Here is a 22094-nt window from a genome sequence, read left to right as displayed (position 1 = left end):
GCCTGAGAGGATACTCTGTCTGAGGTCTGAGATGGAGGGAGGATGTGAAAAAGAGAGCGAGAACGATATATCCACACATACACATAGGCAGCTGGGGAGTGCCTGATAGAGTGAGGGGGGAAAAGAGGAAGAGTGAGGAAAGGAGAGGAAGGGAGGGAGATAAGCGCCTTAGAGGGTGGGAAAGATAATGACAGATAGGGAAAGCAGCATGGAGGCCGAAAGTGAGCGAGCGAGACAGAGACAGAAAGAGAAAGAGAAAGAGGGAGATATAGAGGAGGCGAGAGGCTGAATTTAATAAATTAGATCAGGCGCCTTGCCGGTTTCCTAGCAACCCAGACAAGACGAGCCAGGTCTGGCCTGATCTGTGCTCCAGAGTAAAGGTCTTTTTCCTCCGCCTCTTCTTCCATCTCCCTATGCTTTTTCTTCTTCCTCCTGCTCCTTCTCCTCCTCTGCTCACTCATATCAGCACCAGACACAATCACTGTTTTAGTCATTGTTACAAACGAGTATATTTAGAAGCAGATTCGTGTACGAGGTACATGAGGTAAAATAATGCGACTGATTTACAACTCAGAGACTCAGAGGAAACAGGCTTTTGTTTGTTTGTTTTATTAAGATCCCCATTAGCTTTTGCATAGCAGCAGCTATTTTCCTGGGGTCGAAATCATTCCGATGTGACATTAAAAAAAATATACACAATCACAATAACACAATACAGTGACAAAGATACATACACATCACAATACAATAACTCAAAAATAGACACATACATCATAATACACAATACAATAACACACAGATACAGTATATTCACACACACTCCCTTGCATGAGCACTTGCGCGCAAGCACGCACACATACACACGTACACAACCACACAACAATCATAACAAAAATATTCATCCACACACCCATATAATTCACCCACACATACCTGTATGTGCGTGTACATGCACACTCTCCAAAAAAACGCTCAAAAAACATATCATTGTATATTCATTACGCTTTTATAAAATAAAATTACTCATTTGTCCTGCTTATTTAATTTGTACTGTACTATTTCTAAGGGCACCTCCAAGAATTGCCACCTTAACATGGTTGGCCCCTGGTAGCCTCTCCAAAGAAAAATTGATCTCGGGGAGGGGCCAAACTCATTCATAAAATTATTCACATATCACCATCATCTAACCCACATCAGGGAAACTGTGGCCCCCTCTTGGAGTCTGGTGGCTGTGCCTTGATCCATGGTGTCCGGTTGGGCATAGCCCGAAAAGAATTACATAGGGCTGCCATCCTGTGGGCCCACCACCAGCAGGGATAGGAATCGGGGTTGGGTTCTGCTATCTGTGATAACTGAAGTTGGACTGTGCTCTGAGGTCTTATTTTTAAGCACGAGATAAGTAGATTATGCCTCTAGCATTCTGTCGTTCTCAGGTAACTTTGAACCACATGTCATTTCATTATTCCAAACTATGTCACCAGTTCATTTGTCATTCAAAGTTAAACTTTACTCATCTGTAATGTGTTCATAATTAACGCCTCATTTATTCAGCTGCTTCTACACATTTAGCTATAAATAAAGTCTTCTTTATCACCAAGTCATGATCTTGTGTATTCCTTCCAAACAGAGGGAAATCTTTGTATTGAGAGTTCAGAAAGTTCAGATCATTTGGTTTGTCTATTTTCCCTCAATTGAAGGTGGTGCCCCAATTTTCAACGAGTGCAAACTTAAATTCAAGTGTAGTAGTTGCTAGTTAGATCAGCTGTTTGGGGAGGCTACAGACCTGGTAGACTCAAATGTGTAGTGACCCCTGTCAGCAAGGATGTCTCATGAATCCCAGGGGAGGTCAGGGAAATGAAATCCGAGTGGGCCGTGATTAAAGCCTCTATTGTGGAGGTGACTGCAGAGTTGTCGTCAGAAGGTTGTAAGTGCCTGTTGTAGCAGCAACCTGAGAAGCCGTGGGTTGACAATGTTGAAGGAGGGTGTCAAGGTGGGGAAGGAGACCTTTATGGTCAGTTCTCAGGGTTCTCCTAAAGCAGCAGATGGGTACCAACAGGGGCTGTGGCTGCAGTGGTCACAGATGCAAAAACGTAGGTGTGGGAGGAGTTTGGGGAAGCTATGAAGTTCTGGCAAATCATCGGGAAGGGAAAGCTATACTTTGGCCCAAGCTGTGTTCAGCAGTGAAGAAGAACTGCTGACTTTGAGTGGGGATATTGTCAGGCAATTAAAGGAACACTTTCAGGAACTCCTAAACGCGACCAACATGTCCTCTAATCAATATGTAGAGTTTGAAGACTCGGGTAAAGCATCACTCATATCTCTGACAGAGGTCTCTGAGTTAGTCAAGAAGCTCCTCAGAAGCAAGGTACCAAGTGTGGATGAGGAGTGCCAAGATGCTGAAATCTCAGGACATTGTTGGGCTTCCTTGGCTGACACGCCTTTTCAGTGTTGCACAGAGGTCTGGAACAGTTCCTGTGGACTGGCAGACTGAGGTGGTGGTTCCCATATTCTAAATGCGGGAGCAGAGGGTGCGCTTTAGTTATCACTTAAGCACACTGCTCACCTGTCCGGGAAAGCTTATGCCAGGGTGCTGGAGAGGAGGCTACGGACGATTCTCGGAACTCAGATCCAGGAACGGCAATGCAGATTCCGACCTGGGTGTCGAACAGTGAACAAACTCTTGTTACTGGAGGGGTCATGGGAGTTTGTCCATCCAGTCTACATGTATTTTGTGGACTTGGAGAAGCTTATGACCATATCCCACAGGAGGTTTTGTGGCGGGCACTGTGGGAGTATAGGGTGCCAGGGACGCTGCTACAAGTCATCTCTTCTGTTCATTGAGGATGAATTGCTCCCTTCGGGTTGAGAGTGAGTTGCTGGGAGTTTAAGAATCTTGGGATCTCATTCACAAGTGGAGGTAAAATGGAGTGTGAGATTGACAGTAATGTGGGTGTGGTATTGGACCATTGTGGTGAAGAGGGAACTGAGCCAGAAAGCAAAACTGTTGGTTTACCAGAAGAATGAGATCGCAAATATAAGCGGCTGATATTAGTCTTCCATAAGGGGGCTGGGCTCACCCTTACAAAAAGGCTGAGGAGCTCAGACATCTGGAGGGAGCTCGGAGTACAGCTCTCTAAAAATAGATGTAAAAAGACAATAGACTACATAAAAGGAAACATTATTGAAATCCTTTCACTCAATGAAAACTTTTTAGGTGACAAAGTGGCAACAGAGTCATACACATTATACATGTATGTACCATAACCACATGCTTTGCAGAGCCCTAATTGTTGGTTGAAAAACTGTCAGTTAAACTCATCTGTTCACAGCAGTCCAGTAAGATGGCATTAGTATCTCTGTCCATACACTACAAAAATCACACATTTCATGTCATTTTTGTCAATTATACTGAATTATACCAGTGCAGCAAGATCATTTTAACCTGTTTCCAGGACAAATCTACTTTTTCTGGAATCAAGGACCATATTCATGTATTGTGTTGCAGCTGTGTGCCTTATTCTGTGTTGCTTGAAAATACAGAAAATACTTGACACATGATTATTTGTAATGAAAACAAATAACATATTCATACAGAAACATGACTCAATAACACAAAAAGTACTTGATGGATTTTTTCACTTTTAGTTTTTAATCAGACATATTTATTGTGGCTGAGTTTTGAACAGTGTGTAAGTAGCTGAGAAAGAAAAAGAATCAGGCTGCATGCATGTTGCTATCAGCGCTGTCCTGGGGGCTCATTGGAGCATCGAACCTGCACAGTTGCAGTGAGTCACAGCAGAGCTGGGGCAGACTGTGGCTCAGATCTGCATTTTTAAAAGCTGTTTGATAGCTATCTGCTGGAGGAGCTACAAGGCATGACACAGCGAAACAGACAGTTTGTAAATGACTGGAGCTGCAGTGCATTGCTCTGCTCTCTCCAGTGGCACCAGTATTAGAATATATTCTCTGTGCCCTCATGCCTGCTCCCTCATCAACTCAGAGCATCGGTGGCCTTCGTTTGGATCTGATGTTCTGACGATGATGCACCTTCCATCTGATTTGACTGTGACTGGATAAGTGAAAAAACTCCGGTAATCAATCCTGTGATTCATCAGTGGGAGATTCTGAGTCAGTGGAGTGGCTCACATGTCTGTGGAGGCCCCACCCTGCCATTTTCTGTTTAATGGGCTCATGTCAGAGGGAGGATGGCATTACAGTAGCTTTATAGTGTGTACCCTGAGGTGCCATCTAAAGTTAATTGTTTGAAATGCAACTAATGATATTGATAAACCGCCAAGGAAGGCTCTGGTTTCACAGCCTCAGTGGACGGTGATGTATTTTCATGTATAAGCCCCCAAATAAATACTCTTCAGTGTGCAGTATATACTTTGTATGATGTAGTATTCCTTTACAAATCCTGATGGAGCACCTTAAAGAAATGAATGAGATTCCTTCAGTTTCCTCATCAATAGAGGAAACTTCATTATACTCACCTCAATGTCCAAACAGCTGAGAGGGACAAAACTGTCTCCACTGGCTTCATGTGGCTCAGAAATACTTTCACATGAGCCTGCATCCTTCTCCTGTATCTATATATATATATATATATATATATATATATGTCTTTGGTAATTGCTAAAATGGAACCGTGTCATATAATATGTTGGTTTCAGTTTGCTGTCTTAAAATGAAATAACAAAGGTGCAAGTGAGTGTAGATATTAGTGCAAAAAAGGGGGGAGTGCGGATGTTCCCACAAGCTCCACATCTCCTCTTCTACACTTGAGTGCCCTCCGGTGGTGGTGTTGGGGAACTACATCGGCCCTTTACTGAACACAGGCGCGTAGGAATCATTCCTCTCTCTGGCAGAGGGCTGACAGCTCTGAAATGATAAGGGGAGCTGGAGGAAAAATATTGATTCATCTGTCACTTTTTCTCCATTAAAATGAAAAGCAAAAGAGGGGGAGAAGCAGAATGAAAGTGTTGCATCGCAGATTAAACATATGATGCAGGCGCGAGTCTGAGCTACATTATTCATGTGTGACAGAGGACAGAGCAGCGAGTGGACCGTGGTTATACTACAGCAAACATTTTATTTGTGTTTACACTTAAAATAAATAGAATCAGGGGAGCTGTCACAACAATTTTAGGAGCAAAATAATTTATGCAATACAAGATTTTTTCATATTTACAATCACTGAGAAGCAACTGGCTCATGAAACTAAACACAAAGTCCTATTTCCCTGTGTCAAATTAGCTCCAACATTAATGCTGCTGTGAAAGACTTCAGTTAAATCAGTTAAGCATCAAGCTGACTTTCTTCCCTCAGCCTCTTTAAACTCTGCCTTTTATATTATACACAGATTAGATCAGAGCATTTCAGTAAGGAAATCACTAGGCCTCAATACTTTCTTTCAAAACTAGCCCCAGAAGAGGAAGAGATATTTATAATATATAAAATGATATATTTATAATCATTATATCATTTTATATATTATATATATGTATATATATATATATATATAATATAAAATCATGATTATTTATATATTAATATACTAAATGATATTATAGATATATAGATATATAATATAAATATAATATATATTAGAAAGCAAGATATATAAGAATCAGTTAATGTGTGGATAATCAATGAAGATGTTGATTATCTATAATAAGATATTTATTATATATATATATATATTAGTATAATATATATGAATTTGATTATATATTCTTATATATATTAGTACATGCTTATATATATTGATATTATAATATATATATACATACACACACTTATTTATAAATTTATATAAAGGTTTAGCTTACACTTTCCAACCATGAACCTTTTCATGCTTGGTCACCTCCACACCCCCAGTTTGCTTCTGTTAGTAATTTGTGGTGCACAGGCCTCCACATCATCAGGGCTCATTGATTCAGACTTCAGAGAGAGACAAAGTGAAACCGGAACTAGTTCTAGTTACACAAATATACTTGCTCAGCAGTTTGTAGTGTTGTTTACTCCATTTGTCTAGTAGTTCTGTTTATATGGGACTTTAACAAAAAGCAGTATGCAAAAATGTCACCTGGTTGACATACGCAGGTTTTCTGCTTTAATATTCAAAACAGTCTGTCAAATAATTAGAATTACTGTGTACACTGTAGGATTGTCAATATATTATTGCCAATTTCACGATAGACCTCACATGCTGTGGTAAATATTGTAGATATTAAAGAGTGCTGTTCTTTACTGGCAAATATTTGAATGGCATTAAATTCAAAGATGTTTGTAGGAGAATATTGACTATAAACAAAAAATATAGATATACTGTTATTTTTTTTTTGATATGGAGGGTTAGATATTGAAGCTGTGATGAGAGATTCCAGCTAAAAAGAGATATCATGTATCTGAACATTGTGTGTCTGAACTTAGACCCTTTAAACCTTAATGATTCAGAAACCAGTGACATATGATATCTGTGTGAGTGTGAGTATTACACCACATCCAGCTGATAACATCTGTACAGACAGACATCTGCATCACTGACAGTGAACATGTTCAGTCCACATTAACCTGGGAGAAAGACAGAAAAGTGGCTTCACACCAACAAAGTCATTTAGAGTTCCAGTTCAGTTTAACAATAAGAAACTTCAATTCACCATTTTTTCCAAAATGATTTTCAATGATAAAGTTTGAACTTAATCTTCATCTGAGACTCAAAATCGACACATAAATAAACAAAGTCAAATCTCTTGAGGCAGCTCATTGTGACAATAACAGTTTGAATCACCTCTGTGCTGACACACTGACACACAAACATACTCCATATAAAAGCCACATGTCTCGTAGATTCCAGTTTATTCCTGCTCTGGACCAAAGCTGATCTGGTTTATTCAGAAACATTAACAACACAAACAATCAGAGAGCACAGCTGCTACAGAGCAGAGCAGATCAATATGGGCAGCAGATGCATTTATAGCTGCTTCCTGGTGCTGATACTACTGGTGCTGGTGCTGTATACTGAAGAGTGTATAAACTTCCTGTCTGTGTCAGGATCATACGGAAAAACCACAAACCACAGGTGAAGCTCTGCACAGAAAAAACCTGACACACGACACTGTAACTGAGCTTCCTGATTCTGTTTCACTCTGATATCATTTATCTGACTATATTCATCATATTCCTATTGTATATAAAATTATAAAATTAAACTGTTGTTAAATGCATATTTACCAAACATATACAAACACCAAGAATATGATATCGATTCACCTTTGAAATATCTTCACGTTATTAAAAAATACTTTTTAGAAGGTATTTTTTTTACATATTTGGGTCAGACAGTGCGGGCAGCTTAAGGCAACGTATGGACAGTGATGTGATGAACACTGAGGCTCTGTGGTTGCTCATGTGCTCAGCAGAATGTCATTGAATCGATGAAATTCAAAATGCCTCATTTCCTGGTTTCTCGGCTACACTGGGAAAAGGCAATTCTGAGAAAACACTGTAGAACTAATGCTCAAATTATAAACCAAGAGGCTGCAGCGCCACCCTCCTCTGTGTGTGTGTGTGTGTGTGTGTGTGTGTAATTAAAAAATAAAGAAATAAAACAAAAATGTGATTCAGGCCGGTCTCATCTGCGTGTGAATGCTGTTAAATAGCATGAAGTAGGGGACTTGGTGATTGATATAAAGCCTGTATTCACAGAGTTTCTGAGAACGCGACTGAATCACTGCTCCGTTAATGCGACATGTGAACATCAGCGTGTCATGAATCGAACTCAGCTCTGCTCCTGTTAGAATATTTATTATGTACAAACTCCTGGTTCCTGCCTCGAGAACGTGAGATCCTGATCCTGTGGTTCTGCAGCAGCTGCTGAAGTGATGCTCCCCTTTTTCTCCAGAGTCCGGTTCCACAGGTCCCCCCCGGCCCTCCAGCTCGTCTCCTCCTCAGGCCACTTTAACACACACCTGCAGAACTCGCTTGTTGAAGTCGTCTGGCTGGTCGGCGTACACGTAGTGTCCGGCTCCGTGGATCGTCTGCGGGAGTGAGGACAGTAAGAGAGGCAGGTGATTAAAAACATGGCGGCTTAGGTTTATTGATTCAATAAAACAATGATGGAAAGGAATGTTCAGTTTTAAAATTAAAAACACAGTTATCATTCACAAATCAATGCAAATATCAGATAAACAATGTGGGTGGCGAACAACATGACTGCTGCTGTTTGTTTATGAGGGCCCAAGCACTGAACGGTGGGAGAACCCTATTGAAACTGTTGTTTACTGCACACACGTCAGGCCTGGTGAAAATGTTGATGTTTTTGTTCAATAGCGCTCCCTAGACAAGTTCAACAAGCCCTATGTTTCACCTACATGTACGAGATGTGGTAGGCACACGTCCACTGCGAAGACCTACAAAAAAGCTTTCGTTATATATGATGTCACATTGAAGTTGACCTTTGACCTTTTGGATATAAAATGTGATCTCTTCATTTTATCCTTACAGACATTTGAGTTAAACTGTGTCATAATTAATGTGTGAATTTGTGAGTTATGACCAAAAACATGTTTTTGTGAGCTGATGGCGCCCGGCTTTGCTTCGCCTCTTCCCCCGGCTCACAACCCGACCGTGCAGTTCTGAGAACCTTCTAAAAAGCAGTTGTGGTATCTGTAGGGGTGAGAGGCCTTTTTTTTTGTGAATTCTTTTCTCTTTTTCCGTTAGGGAGGCAGGTGAGAGTCATGTATTTTATTTTTGTTTTTCTGTTAGAGGAAGTTAGAGGTAAAACTCCAAATGTTTTCTTTGTTTTTTTTTTTTGGCATTGCTCACCCAACTCTTGAAAATAAAAATACTTCTGTTGGACTGCAAATTGTTGAGTTAAAGTTACAAAATTTTGGAAACCCAACATCAACTCTAAACAGGAGACATGTAGGAAAACTTCATAATAACGTACAGAATAAAGTATTTTCTCTCATCCCGGACACCATGAACTTACTATGATCTCCACACGAGAGTGTGGTCTCATCTCTTTGATGGTGCTGCTGGAGTTGCTGTCTATGCTGGAGCGGGAGCCGTAGACGATGGTGATGGGGATATGAGGCTGCAGCTGCTCCATCCTCTGCAGCATTGGCCTCTTGGCATAGCCATAGGGAATGGTCATGTTCTTAAAAGCTGTTTCTCCACTGTGACAACACATGAGAACAATCATCACAACCGGACAGCTGATGTCAAGACATGATACTAGGTAGTAACTAAGGTAATGAATAAATTGTCTTCATTGCAGTTATTAACATGAGCAGCAATAATGAGGCCTGACAGGGGAACAGAGATGGAGGAAGACCTTGGGGTTTGTGCGTTCAGGTGGTAGATGTACTCTGACACCGTGTTGTCACTGAACATGGAGGAGAACTTCCTCTTGAAGTCAGGTCTCAGAGTCTGGACTAGAGTGGGACCTGCAGGGGCCAGACAAGCAGACGCCGACATGTCAAAGCCAAGCATGACGAGGCCGCTTCATTATGTTACATGATTATGAACAAGGCGGGTGAGAGCGCACACACACAGGAACCAGACTTCATTTGTCGTCTGGACCAAAATCAGCTTCAGAAGATCATGTTTGAATTAGCAGCCCAGTCATATTTAATTTAAGCAATATCACATGAGAGGGAGTGATGTACTGAATATCAGCACGGCTGTGATTCGGTCATAGGTATGAGGCAGCTTGCTACTTCGTCTACATGTTACCTCAGGTGTGCACTGAAGTATCCAGGCTTCTTCCCTTCATCTTCTTCTGACGACCAGACATCATTTAATTCAAATGATATTTCTGGAAATATTTTCATCTTCCCAAAGTTTGTTACAATCGAAGACAGATAACGTCCCAGTGCTGTTGTACTCTCATCCAATCAAACTACTGGGTCGGAACTAACTGTTGTATAATCAGTATATATAAGCCCAGTGGTTCACATCAAGGACCCAAAACTAACGCAAGTAAGACCACGGACCCCCATCTTTTGTCCCAGGGTCCCACATCTGGTCAGGCTTTTTTCATTTAGATGTTTGATTACAGAAAGTGTTTGAAACCCACGGCCAACATAGTCATACATTCTGTCAATAGCTGTCTCTTAATTCAGGGGCTGCATCCGTCATAGGCTGCATTTGAAGACTGCCTGCATTAGAGCAGCGCAACTAGACTGTCCCATTTCAAATGCTCATTAAAAATGTGTCCATCTTTTGCTGGGTAAGGAAGGCTCCAACAGCTGGATCCTTCATGGCCCAACCTATCCCAAGATTCATTGTGTGCCAGTAATGAAAATAATGTGGCAGAAAAACAACAGTGACAGAGAGCCTGAGGATTAGACTGTTAAATGTAAGTATTGGGTTTCAGCTCAGGTCAACAGTTTACAGTGGAACTGTTAAAACCAAGGGCCTTTAAACCTCAAGTTTTTGAGAAAAATATTTTTTTTCAAGGTTGCTAGGCGACAGGAGCCATGCTTTGCAATGCAACAGTAAGGGCGGGGACAGCCGGTGACACAAAGCAAAAATCCTCTATAGACCAAACCGTCTCATTTCAGTTCGGCCTTCATGGTCTATGAAAGGCCACACCTTGGTAGACCGCGTCCACTGAGGATGCAGCCTCTGAATTGGGAAACAGCTATCATTTATGGATGGAATTATAGTGTAAATAAATAATACTCAGATTTCCTAGGAAACCCAGGAACCTCCTCAAGAACGTCTGGGGGTCCCTGGACCCCACTTTGAGTGAAAATGAGCTCATTATGGTGTTGGGTATAACAGTGGTTCTCAGTTTTGTGCTTGATATATTTTGTTATTTGTCAAACATTTTCTCTCTCTAAGCCTCAAATATTGAGTCATTATTTTATCCTGCACTCTAATTTCCACACTCCTCATTTTAACAGTCAGTCCCATTATGGCTGATACTTCTGTTTATTCCACTTCTCTGGATGTTCCGTGCCACTGAAACTATTTCCCCTCTGGGAATATTAAGATTTCATCTGCTCTAATTGATAAAAATCCGGTTGTGTCTTTGCTCTCCACTCTCACCCAGTGGTCCGACCAGTCGGAGGCCAGCCAGCGGGTTGAAAGGACTGAACATGGCCCCGAGGGCTTTGATCCACACCGGGATGGGACGGTCGGCCTCTACTGTGTCCGGGCGCTCGGGAAAACCCCAGGGCTCCACCAGGACGATGTGCTTCACTCTGCAGACCAGAGACAAAGACAAAATGAAGTTCACCTGCTGTTTGGCTTCTCTAACATTTTGTAACATGAAATGGGTTTTTCAGGCCCAGAAATATATCTATATATTACATGACTAAAGGACGTGGCTCTGTCCAAAACCTGCCTCCGAGTGCCACTGAGCTAACAGACAAGTGACATCTTGTTTGTTCAATCTGTTCAAAAACCAATGTGTAAAAATGACACATCTTATTGCCTCCCCGAGGTTACCAGGCAAACATGTAACATCTCTAAGAAGTCATGGCCAAGGTAAGCTAATGGTGTCCTTGTTCCAACTTCATTATTTACAGAAAAGAGTGTGAGTTCAATCTTCTCATCTGATGCACAGTGAAAAAAGAAATAATTCCCAAAATGTTGAACTCTTCCTTTTAACATTTTTCATCTTGATTTTATCTCCTATAAAATGATCTGAACTGCAAAATATCTCTTGCATCACACATTTTGTGTGTGTGTGTTTTTGTCTTTTTTTGTTAGTTTTTCTACAATCTAGGTCATTGTTTCAATTGCTTTATCCAACAGTCACTGAAGTTATGATGCTATCTCACATAAGTTTCAACTAACAATGCTAATGGGAGCATATGCACCGAGGCCTCAGCTCCACACACGCCCAACCTCTTTGCCTATTTTTGGATTAGCTGGGAGATAAGCGGAGTCAGGCACTGCCAAGATGGCAACGGTAGAGCAGTGGGTGATGTCACGGAGGCGATCTTCATTTACAGTCTATAGTTTTACTTCCATATAAACTGGTTTAGATGGTTTGTTTACAGCCTGTCTGATTATCTGACTGCTGTATCTTGCCCTGTCTGACTTTGCTGTAGCCATGTTGCTGTGCACATAGATTTCAAAAATGACTTTGGTGAATACAGTGCTGTTGTAACCAATAAGGATGATTGGAGAAGCTCTGCAAATATGTTGGTTGGATACCAGTAAACCCATCTTCAACCATCCTCACATCCACAGGGTGATAGATAAAGAACACTACAGTAAAGACACACTAGCCACACACCAGAAACTATCCAAAGTCTATGCCAACTGCACCACATTGACCAACATTACACCCAGTACAAATAGTTATTTCTATGTCTCGTTATAAGTAAACAGGAAGCTTTCTGTTCAGGCCACAGCATGAACAATGAGCACAGTTTAGCTTGAAAAAGGACATATGTCCCTGATCAAGAGCATCTTGTGTTGTAACTTAAAGTCCGTTTGGAACACTCAGATATTATAGGGAAGGAAGAGGGAATATTTTAGCGTTAATGATGAAGGAGGCTGATAAGGGATTGAGGACATTTTATCAGACATCCCTCGGGTAGAGCTGAGCGCATGCTGGACGCTCGGCGCTGGAGACGCAGCAAGAGGAGATGATTCAGGAGAGATAGGGGCTAGTGGGAGGAGAGTGGCTGCTATTATCACTGGCTGCCAGCACCTACATCGACACAACTATATCCTGTACAGATGCTGGCATGTTCTGCTACAAACATGTTAACACTAAGAGGGCAGAGTCACTATTCAAAACATTGTTCAATGCAGAGTCATTTTATCCTCTGGGCAGCTTCTGCTTCATTTGTTCTTTTTTCTGTGAACCGTTAAAGGATAATTCTAGTTTATTACAACTTGGGTCTCCAGTTAAAGCTCCATATTTTCCTCTTCTGTGTTTTATCTGAAGTGTTGATCCATAAGAAGATATATTTGTAGTTTTAAGAAAAAATACCATCTCAGTGTAGTTTTACATCTCCTCTCTCAGGCTTCTCTCTGGAGCTCTAGTAACAACAGGTCAGTGAGCCAATCAGAGGAGAGGAGGCTCTGAGCCTCTCTTCTGATTGGCTGACTGTTTTCTGAGTGATCCAATAAAAATATAGCAGATTTCAGGTAAACACTCAGAGAAACCAAATCCTTCAAGGTTGGATGGTGGGTCCAGGTGGGCGGGGCTTGGGGCATGACTGAGGGCAATGACTGCTTTGTTGTGACATCACAAAGTTCCAGAAGTCCTGACGGCTGGTTTTAAGGCTCAGTTTCTGAATACAGGCTGTGTGCATTTCTCTGTGGACTGAGGCTTTGATACTTTCACAGTATTAAGATAGAGCTTTCGACCATATTATATGGTCTTCTTTAGCAGATTAAATCTGCAGTATAGATAGAAAGATACTTAAATCCATCAACTTGAGAAGTATGATGAACTTGATAGTAGAAAGTCAATTATTTACACAACCAGCAGTTACAAAGCGGCATTAGCATTTGGAGTCATGTTCCTGTCCAGTATTCCCTTGCCTTTTGGCTCTTCACCAACTCCTGAGAGAAATATCTGGCTCTTTAGCTGCTAAATGCCCCACTATGTTCACCGGCTGCTCTCTCACTACGTCTGTCTGCTGTTGCAGGTACTGGACAGTGGATTTTTAAATCCTCACTGTTAACAGAGCAGCGGGAGTCATCCAGAACTGGAAAGAAGAGGTGCCGAAGGTGCAGCCGCAGATTCAGGTGATAATTCTCTGTAAGTTCATCACTACTAGTGACCCTTTCATATTCTTTTAAAAATATTGATTATAGCCACTTTCAGTACACTCAGTTAGATGTTCAAAGGAGAAGATCGCAACTTATTTTTATTTTAAGTTCTTCGTCATTTATCTTTTTGCCCCCACACACGCTGTCTCCTAAAGCCTTCACTGTACACAAACCTTTATGTATACCTGTACAGTCAAATGCAATACAACGGTTCTTTTTAGCTATAGAGGTGCTAATTAAAATATATGTTTCAGGACTGAGGTCAAAGTCAGTGACGGTGTTCTGGTATTCTGCCCGATCATGTATGTAAATGTGGAGGACACAAAACTAGAAATAGAATGAACATATAATTGAATTTACACATTGCATTGTGTCAATAAAGCTGCAATAGATCCTACAGGTGTACCTAATAAAGTGGCTACTGTGAGCTCACAGAGATTGTAATAACCCTGACTTATTCTATGAATGTGTATTGACAGGCTCCAATAAGATTATAAAGCATTTTCATTGGGAATATTCTCCTTTAAAACTTAAATCTAACTGCCAGTCATTTATGAAACTAGCTCAACTGTGTTACTGTGTGTTGCAGTACCTCAGAGCTCTGGTGCTAATTTATCAGTACAATGATGCAAATTCAACTCAATTGAGTTTTATTTATTTAGAGCTGAATCATAACTCAAGTTATCTCAGGGCACATTTCATATAGAGCTGGGAGAAAGAGAAACAGAAAGAGAGAGAGAGAGAGAGAGAGAGCCCTGCTGATTATCATTATAATTATTATTATTATTATAAGTGATTGAGTGTGAGAGACTGCAAGGACTCGAAATGGTATAAAGAGGAATGTGATATGTCACAAAGTGCTGTCCCCTTCCTCTTTATACCACTTCGAGCCCTGGCAGTCTCTCACACTCAATCACTTACCAGGTGACGTCAGTTAAGTCTGTGAGGGTTTAGGACTTAGGCCTCAGGCACCAACTATGTACATACACACACACATATATATATATATATATATATTAAAAAACCAAACATCTGAATATATGAATCTCCTACTGCTCTACATCTTGTCCAGAGCCACAAACAAACATCCTGACAAACCAGTTCCTCCTCCTGGGCCTACTCTCGGTGCGTTTTTCTTCACACGTCCTATGTAGCTCCTCAAACCTCCCTGCCCACTCTTGCTCCTTGGCTTGCAGGACTTTTGTTGACTCTTGAAGTTGGGCCTGCAGCTGCTCCTCTGCCGCCTTCACAACAGCCTGGAGCTTGACAATTTCCGCCCTCTGGCTCTTCAGCATATCCTCTTTCTCCTCCCGAATCTGACTAACTGCAGTGTCTGTGATTTTCTGTAACTCACTTATCTTAAGGCAAACCACTTCCTCCTCCTCTTTTTTCTCAGTAAGCTCTTCATCCTCAACATGGTGGTCTGATTTCAGATTCTCCAAACTGAACTGAAGAACCTCTTTGTACTCCTCATGTTTGGTTACCTCCTCTGGCTGAAGCTCTGAAACAGGTTTGTCTGTATCCAGGCTCTGCAGGCAGGTTGGTCCGCTATCTGTGTTACACTCTACGGGTTTGTTGTCCTTCTCACTTATCTGGACCTGTATGTCCTGTCCGTCAGCAAAGATATCCATGCAGTCTGCGTAGATGTCTTCACTAGTCTGCTCTTGCAGCTGTTTCTTGGCATTCTGCAGTTTGCACCTGAGATCCATATTAATTGCATATTCAACACTCAGTTTGGAGGCAGAGGTTTCCTCGATGTCCTTCAGTAGATGAAGGAGATTCTGGTTTGTGTCCTCTATAGCTTTATCACTTGTGACCTGCATCACTAAACCATTAACTTGGGTTTTAAGCTGCCTGATGATTTTATCTTTGGTTTTAAGGTTGTTATTGGCCCTCTCCTGTTTGTTTTCAGCACAGCGCATGCTACATTTGAGAGAAGATATTTCATCCCTCAGCTCTCTCTCGCTGAGAGTTTCCTGTGTTTGTCTGCCCTCTAGCAGAGCCAGGACTGCATACAGGGTTTCAGCTCTGGTTTTCAGCTTGGCCCTTTGAGGTCCAGAATGCATCTTAAAGAGCATGGCCTGTGCAGACTGTAATTCTTGCGTGACTTTTGTATAGTAGTTTGCAACATAATCCTGAACACGGGCGTCCAGACATTTGACGGTTCCTGTTGCCATCTTTCTTTTTCTCTTCGCGATAATTTCTGATTATGCAAGCTGCTTCTGTGAACAATACGTGTGTAGTAGTCAATGAAAGGTCAATATATACGCTAGAGGGAGAGGTATATCTATTTACACTAAAACTTCAAAGGAATTCTGTAATGACATCACATTCTGTTATGACATCAGAGTTCAGTTCAATAGAACATATTGTTACCATGGTAACAGCAAGTCCCTTTTCAAAGCTATTGTAATCATAATCACCCTGTATACAGCAGACTTTAAATACAACTCTGATTCCTGCCACATCCAGAAATACTCAGATGACACAGCTATTGTGGTGTGTATCAGCAACAGCAGGAAGAGGAGTACAGGGATCTGACGACGGCCTTCAGTGTGAATGGAGCGACAAGAACTGCCTCCTTCTGAACACCTCCAAGACCAAGGAGCAGGTCATGGATTTCGGAGGACTAGGCCCGCCCTTCAGCCAGTCAACATTCCAGGGAAGGACAATGAGGTGGTGCACACTTATAAATACCTAGGTGTGCACCTGAACAGTAAACTGGACTGGTCCCTGAACACATCTACCAAGTCGGCTCTTTTTCCTCAGGAGGCTCAGATCCTTTGACGTCTGCAGTGAAATGCTCCACATGTTTTATCAGTCAGTGGTGGCCATGTACTCTTTTATGCTGCAGTCTGCTGCAGCAGCATGTCAGACATAAAAAAAACAAAGAGACTGGACAAGCTGGTTAAAAAGGCCGGGTCTGTGCTTGGCAGGAGTCTGGACTCACTCAGGACTCTTGTGGAGAGACACATGCAATATAAGATGGAGGCCATCTTGGACAATACCAACCCTCCTCTCCATAACATTCTGTCAAGACAGAGAACCAGCTACAGCAGCAAACGTCTCATCGCACCGCGCTGCAGAACAGAGAGGTTCAGGAGATCCTTTGTTCCCACTGCCATCAAGCTATACAACACCTCAGCCAAAGACAGTGGATCATGAACTTGACTAATTCAACTATTATTGTTTATTATTAACTATTATTATTACTACTATTGAGCTGCTGGACACTTGGATTTCCCCAAGGGGACGGGTAAATTATCTATCTATCTATCTATCTATCTATCTATCTATCTATCTATCTATCTATTGCCTTCTTTCACCCTGAGAAAGTGAAGCACAGAAACATACAGGTGAAGAGTAAAAGTGAAACAAAAACTTTGTTGACAGTTGATATGACATCTGGTCAAATGTTTATACAGAATCATACAGAATTATAGCAGCTCCTCATACATAGTGTTGTGCATTATACCCTCCACACTGGCCTTTGTAAGGTTGGTGGCTCTCTGTCCCTTGGAGAAGGCTGGCTGCAGGAGGAAGATGCTGACTAGCCCATTTTCTTCTACTTAAGAATAATTATCTGCCTTCTTAGAGCTTTTAGAGATTTCAGTTTTTGACTTTTATAAATATAAATTAATAAAGTTGCAAAAATACTGAGCCCTCAGAGGCAGGTAGCCAGTTTGACTCCCGGCCGGCCAGACCCTTTGCTGCATGTCTCTCCCCTACTCTCTCTCTCTCTCTCTCTCTCCCCCATATTTCCTGTCTCTCTCCACTTTCTCTATCAAAGAAAGGCATAAAAACCACCCAAAAAATAACTTCATATATATATACACACACACACACATACAGTATATATATATATATATATATATATATATACATATATATTACAAAAACCTGTGTCTACCTCTTAAAGTCCGTCAGACTGAACTACATCTACTTTGCCCCTTGTGTAACTTTATCACACCAAACTCATATCAATGAGATCTGCACTAAAGGATAAAAGATTCCTTTTAAAAAAACAACACAACCCTCCAGTATGTTACTTGACATCCCGTGATCTGCACTCACCTGCCTGGGTGTTTAATAGAGTATGACACAGCCAGGTATCCTCCCAGGTTGTGTCCCAGCAGGATCATGGACTCCAGACCCACTTTAGCCCTCCATTTCTCTATAGACTCCACAAACTGGTCCTCTGCCTCCTGGGCATCTGAGGAGAACAGGGGTCTGCTGCTCTGACCGAAGCCCAGCAGGTCCAGAGCGAAGACGGGCCGGTGCTGACTGAGAGCGTCCAGGTTCTGAGCCCAAAGGCCCACGCCACCTCCGAACCCATGGAGCAGAACCATGGGGGTTCTGTGTTTAACGCTCTCTCTGCTGACGATCAGGGTCCACAGCTGGTTGCCGCTGGAGACAGGAACGTGCTGTTTGGAGAAAGGACTGTCTACACCTATGGAGACAGTGAAAAGAGGAGTGAGAGAGTGAAACTGAAACACCGGACAACTTTTCATACAGACGTAGACAGAACTGATCCTCACATCTCAGCATCATGTCCTCTGCAGACTGAAGCTGGCTCTGAGAGGTGGGACACCATGATGGTAACCAGCGGGGGATCCAGCACCACCTACACAGACAAAAGGTTCATGAGCATCACCCTTATGAAATACAGATGTGACCTGGTGTCACTGAGGTGTGGCACCAGGCTTAAAGGATGAAGACAGAAACAGAGGAATGAAGCAGCAGAACAGAGGGCACAAACTAAAAGTATAGCTGAATAATAGGCTAAAAAAAATATATAGATATTGTGATATGAGTCACGATTTCAGTTGGAACAGTCATTTTTGAATTTCATTTTCAGTGAAAAGAATATTAAAATGATCATGATGTGATTGTTGTTGGGGCCTTTTACCAAATGAACATGTTCCTTCACATGTGGAGAAATATGATTTGAAGGCTGAGGCATCTCTGCAGCATCACAATGCTTCATTTCTACATTTTTATCTTTATCATAAAAATTGCAGCTCCTGCTGTTTGTATATTGCACTATTGCCATATTTTGATTTTGATAATATTTTGAATAATTGTTCAGCCCTATTAAAAAGTAACTTAAACCAACATGGCAGCATCAGGACTGAATGTTAGCACTTATTAGCCTCTGTACAAAGGAGAGGGGACTGGTTTCATAGACAGCCTCTGTCGATGACTGACTGATGGTGAATGTCATCTTTTTTATTTTATTGATCTCTATCTCATGAAGTAAATAAAACACATTTCTCATTTATCATCATTTTATCATTATTTCTATGTTATTATTTTATTATTGTTCCATCTCATTTTCCATGTTTGCAATGTTTTTTAATGTTTTTCATTTCACATCAATGTTCACATCATGTTTTTATGTTCATTTTATGTCCTTTTCATTTCTTTCTCTGTAAAGCACTTTGTGCTACATTTCTGTTATGAAAGGAATATACAACCTACAAACAAGGCTCATATAGTATGAAAGGTAGATGTCCATGTGTTGTTTGATAATAAAGTAGGCCTAGATTCTATATTTAATATACTGTACTATATTCAGACACTGAGCCTTAAAACCAGCCGTCAGAACTTCTGAAACTTGTGATGTCACAACAAAGCAGTCAACACGCTCAGCCACGGCCCAAGCCCCGCCCACCTGGACCCATCATCCAACCTTGCAGGATTTGGTTTCTCTGAGTGTTTACCTGAAATCTGCTGTTTTTTTATTGGATCACTTATAAAATCAGAAAAGAGGCTCAGAGCCTCCTCTCTTCCGATTGGCTCACCAACCAGTTGTTACTAAAGCTCCAGAGAGAAGCCTGAGAGAGGAGATGTAAAACTACATTGATATGGTTTTTGGTTCTTAAAACTACAAATATATCTTCTTATGGATCAACACTTCAAATAAAACACAAAAGAAGAGGAAAATATGGAGCTTTAAGTTGTTTTACTGTGTTAGCTCATCAGGCTGAAGAATTTTGAAACTCCAGTGTGACGGTGTATGAAGCCTTCAAAATAAAGTTTCTGCAGCGGAAACAGATGAAGAAATAGCAGAACAGGAAAGTCACCAGGCCCTCGTAAATAACTCCACACACTTCTGTCACATTCAGCCCATGTATTTCCCTCTCTGAATGAAACTCTCCTTCTCATACACACATGCTGCTGCCTCCTCCTCATCCTCATGTCAGTGCCTTTTAACATCACCAGTATCAGGACCATGACTGTGTCTGCATCATCTAATCTTCATTTCAATCATCTCACCTATGTGAATTCACCTGCTCCATCACTCATGGAACAAAAGTGAAACATGTCAGCAAATGAGCAGCAGGTGTTAAAGCCAAATGACCCTTTATTATAATAAACACATATTTTCTGTATTATTGCATTAGTGTACTGTCTTGTTTGATGACTGTAGGTGCCGCTTAAAAGATAATCATTGTTTGTGCGTGCAGTTTGTTTCTGTAGTTATAACACAAAAACACAACCAGCACAGTTTGTCTACCCGCAATGGACTGGACAAAATATTAGAAACACCTCTCAGTGTAATGCAATAATATCCTTGAAGGTAGGATTTGTTACAGTGCCATAGCATTAATTACAGCCACAGCAGGATTACCTAAGGAATTACTAAGGGAGGCTATTTGCCAGTTGCTGGAAAGTGGACCAGTGACTGCTCCAGACCAACTGCTTGATAAACCAGGTAGCTAATTAAAACAATATGTTTGCTGCAGAAAAAGCTCACTCAGGCTCAGATGAGTCATAGACTGCTGTAAAGCAGAGAACCATAATTGACATGGTTTTATAACTATTGGACACACTGAACAGCCCATTTGTACACAGTGGAGGTTTCAAGTTTCCTCATCACACTTGTGTAAGTCGAGTACTTGAACATTATTGGCTCCAAATTAGTTGTGACGTAAGAAAGTCATCTCCCTGCGTACACATGTTAAAGCTAAGATTCAAGCTGAGCAGAGAGAAACTTTAACCCTTTGTGTTCTAGTGTCAAACTCTGTATCTACATCATTCTGCACAGTGAAGCTTGTCCAAATGAAGCAACTATAAGAAAAACTAATTTCTCAGTGAACAGGGGCCTTAGTGTTCATCTAAAACATGAACAGTCTTGTGATTAAAGGGGCTACACCAGGGCTCTGAGTGGTCTAGCCCACTGGTTCCCAACCTGTGGTATTGGACTGTTGGTATTGCAACTGGGCCACAAATCAATGTAAACTGATTGCAAAACAGAACTATTTTGGTGAAAAGTGTAATTATACAAAAACAGTCATTATAATAATATTTTCACAATTTTTAAACAAAATGATCTTTAAAAATGTTGAAAAAAATCCTTTAATTTTATTTCTCGTATTAAGTCCCACATCATATACTTGTTTGCTATCTCAGTCTTATTGCGTCTTAATTTTACATCCATGGCAAAAACTGGAGAATCAGTGGATAAGTGGTTATGGATAGGTGGTTAGCAACAGGAGGAATTAAAGGAAAGAGAGTCAAGAGAGTGACCGTTGTCATTAAAATAAAAAGTTCTCTGAGAACATATATTATTTTTCCTCCGTATTGTCATGAGGTTGGATGTGGGACATGGGACATTTAAAGATTTTCCAGGGGGGCAAGAGCTGGAAAAGGATGGGGACCAATGGTCTAGACCAAACTTCAAAACTTACTTTATTGTCGTGTCCAAATAGCCCCACACACTGCTGGCCAGACCGTCAACACCAACAACAGACAGCATTCTCTGGACAACCCTGAACAGAGTGAAACAAAAAGTGGATGAGGGCAAAGAACACTGACTGACCGATGACAGAGTAGATATACAGTTGTCAGTATGAGACAGATGTGTATGACAGCAACACATTCACAAGTTAACAGATATTCAGTATGTCTAAACCATAATCTGTGGCAGATAAAGTCTGAAAACCTGCGAGTTCACTCTTTCATATGTGACAGTATGTTTCTACGTCACTTTCATGTCAGAGCTTCACAATGTTAAAGTGTTTACTTTAACTTTAGCGTAGTGCCTGACTGTTGACAACTTGTTTAACTTTTGTTAGTGTGTGCAAAAGCATCTACACACAGAATAACACTGTGTCGTTGGGATACCAAATGATGTGCCTCACTTACCATCGCCTGCATTGGTTGGTTAAACACTTTCCGTGAGCTGTGTAAGAGAAATTACTTACCCTCTGTTCACTGTCTCCGACTGCTCGGCCATACTGCTGCAACTCTCCTCTGCTGCTTCCCGCGGTCACGTGTCGTCAGAGACTCTTGACGTACAGTCAGCGATTGAAGAGGTTTGATTTGTTGTTCGGGGT

At 41.3% G+C, this 22094-nt stretch overlaps 1 protein-coding gene across 1 annotated transcript; it reads right to left on the bottom strand.

Annotated features, from left to right (window-relative positions):
- Positions 1 to 5803: 5803 nt before the first annotated feature.
- abhd5 (abhydrolase domain containing 5) lies at positions 5804 to 22018 on the bottom strand. The gene is made up of 8 exons (XM_022750882.1): positions 21963 to 22018; positions 21447 to 21527; positions 18291 to 18376; positions 17827 to 18202; positions 11062 to 11216; positions 9341 to 9452; positions 8996 to 9182; positions 5804 to 8042 (listed from the first exon to the last, which is right to left on the bottom strand). Exons 1-8 carry the CDS (start codon positions 21992 to 21994, stop codon positions 7953 to 7955), a joined length of 1119 nt encoding a protein of 372 aa, XP_022606603.1. The 5' UTR covers positions 21995 to 22018; the 3' UTR covers positions 5804 to 7952.
- Between the last annotated feature and the right edge of the window lie 76 nt (positions 22019 to 22094).

This window comes from Seriola dumerili, unplaced genomic scaffold, assembly GCF_002260705.1.
Source record: "Seriola dumerili isolate Sdu_G_001 unplaced genomic scaffold, Sdu_1.0 BDQW01000016.1, whole genome shotgun sequence".
NCBI lineage: Eukaryota > Metazoa > Chordata > Actinopteri > Carangiformes > Carangidae > Seriola > Seriola dumerili.
The sequence above is the reverse complement of the archived record's forward strand: the minus strand, read 5'-3'. Positions and strand labels throughout refer to the sequence as shown.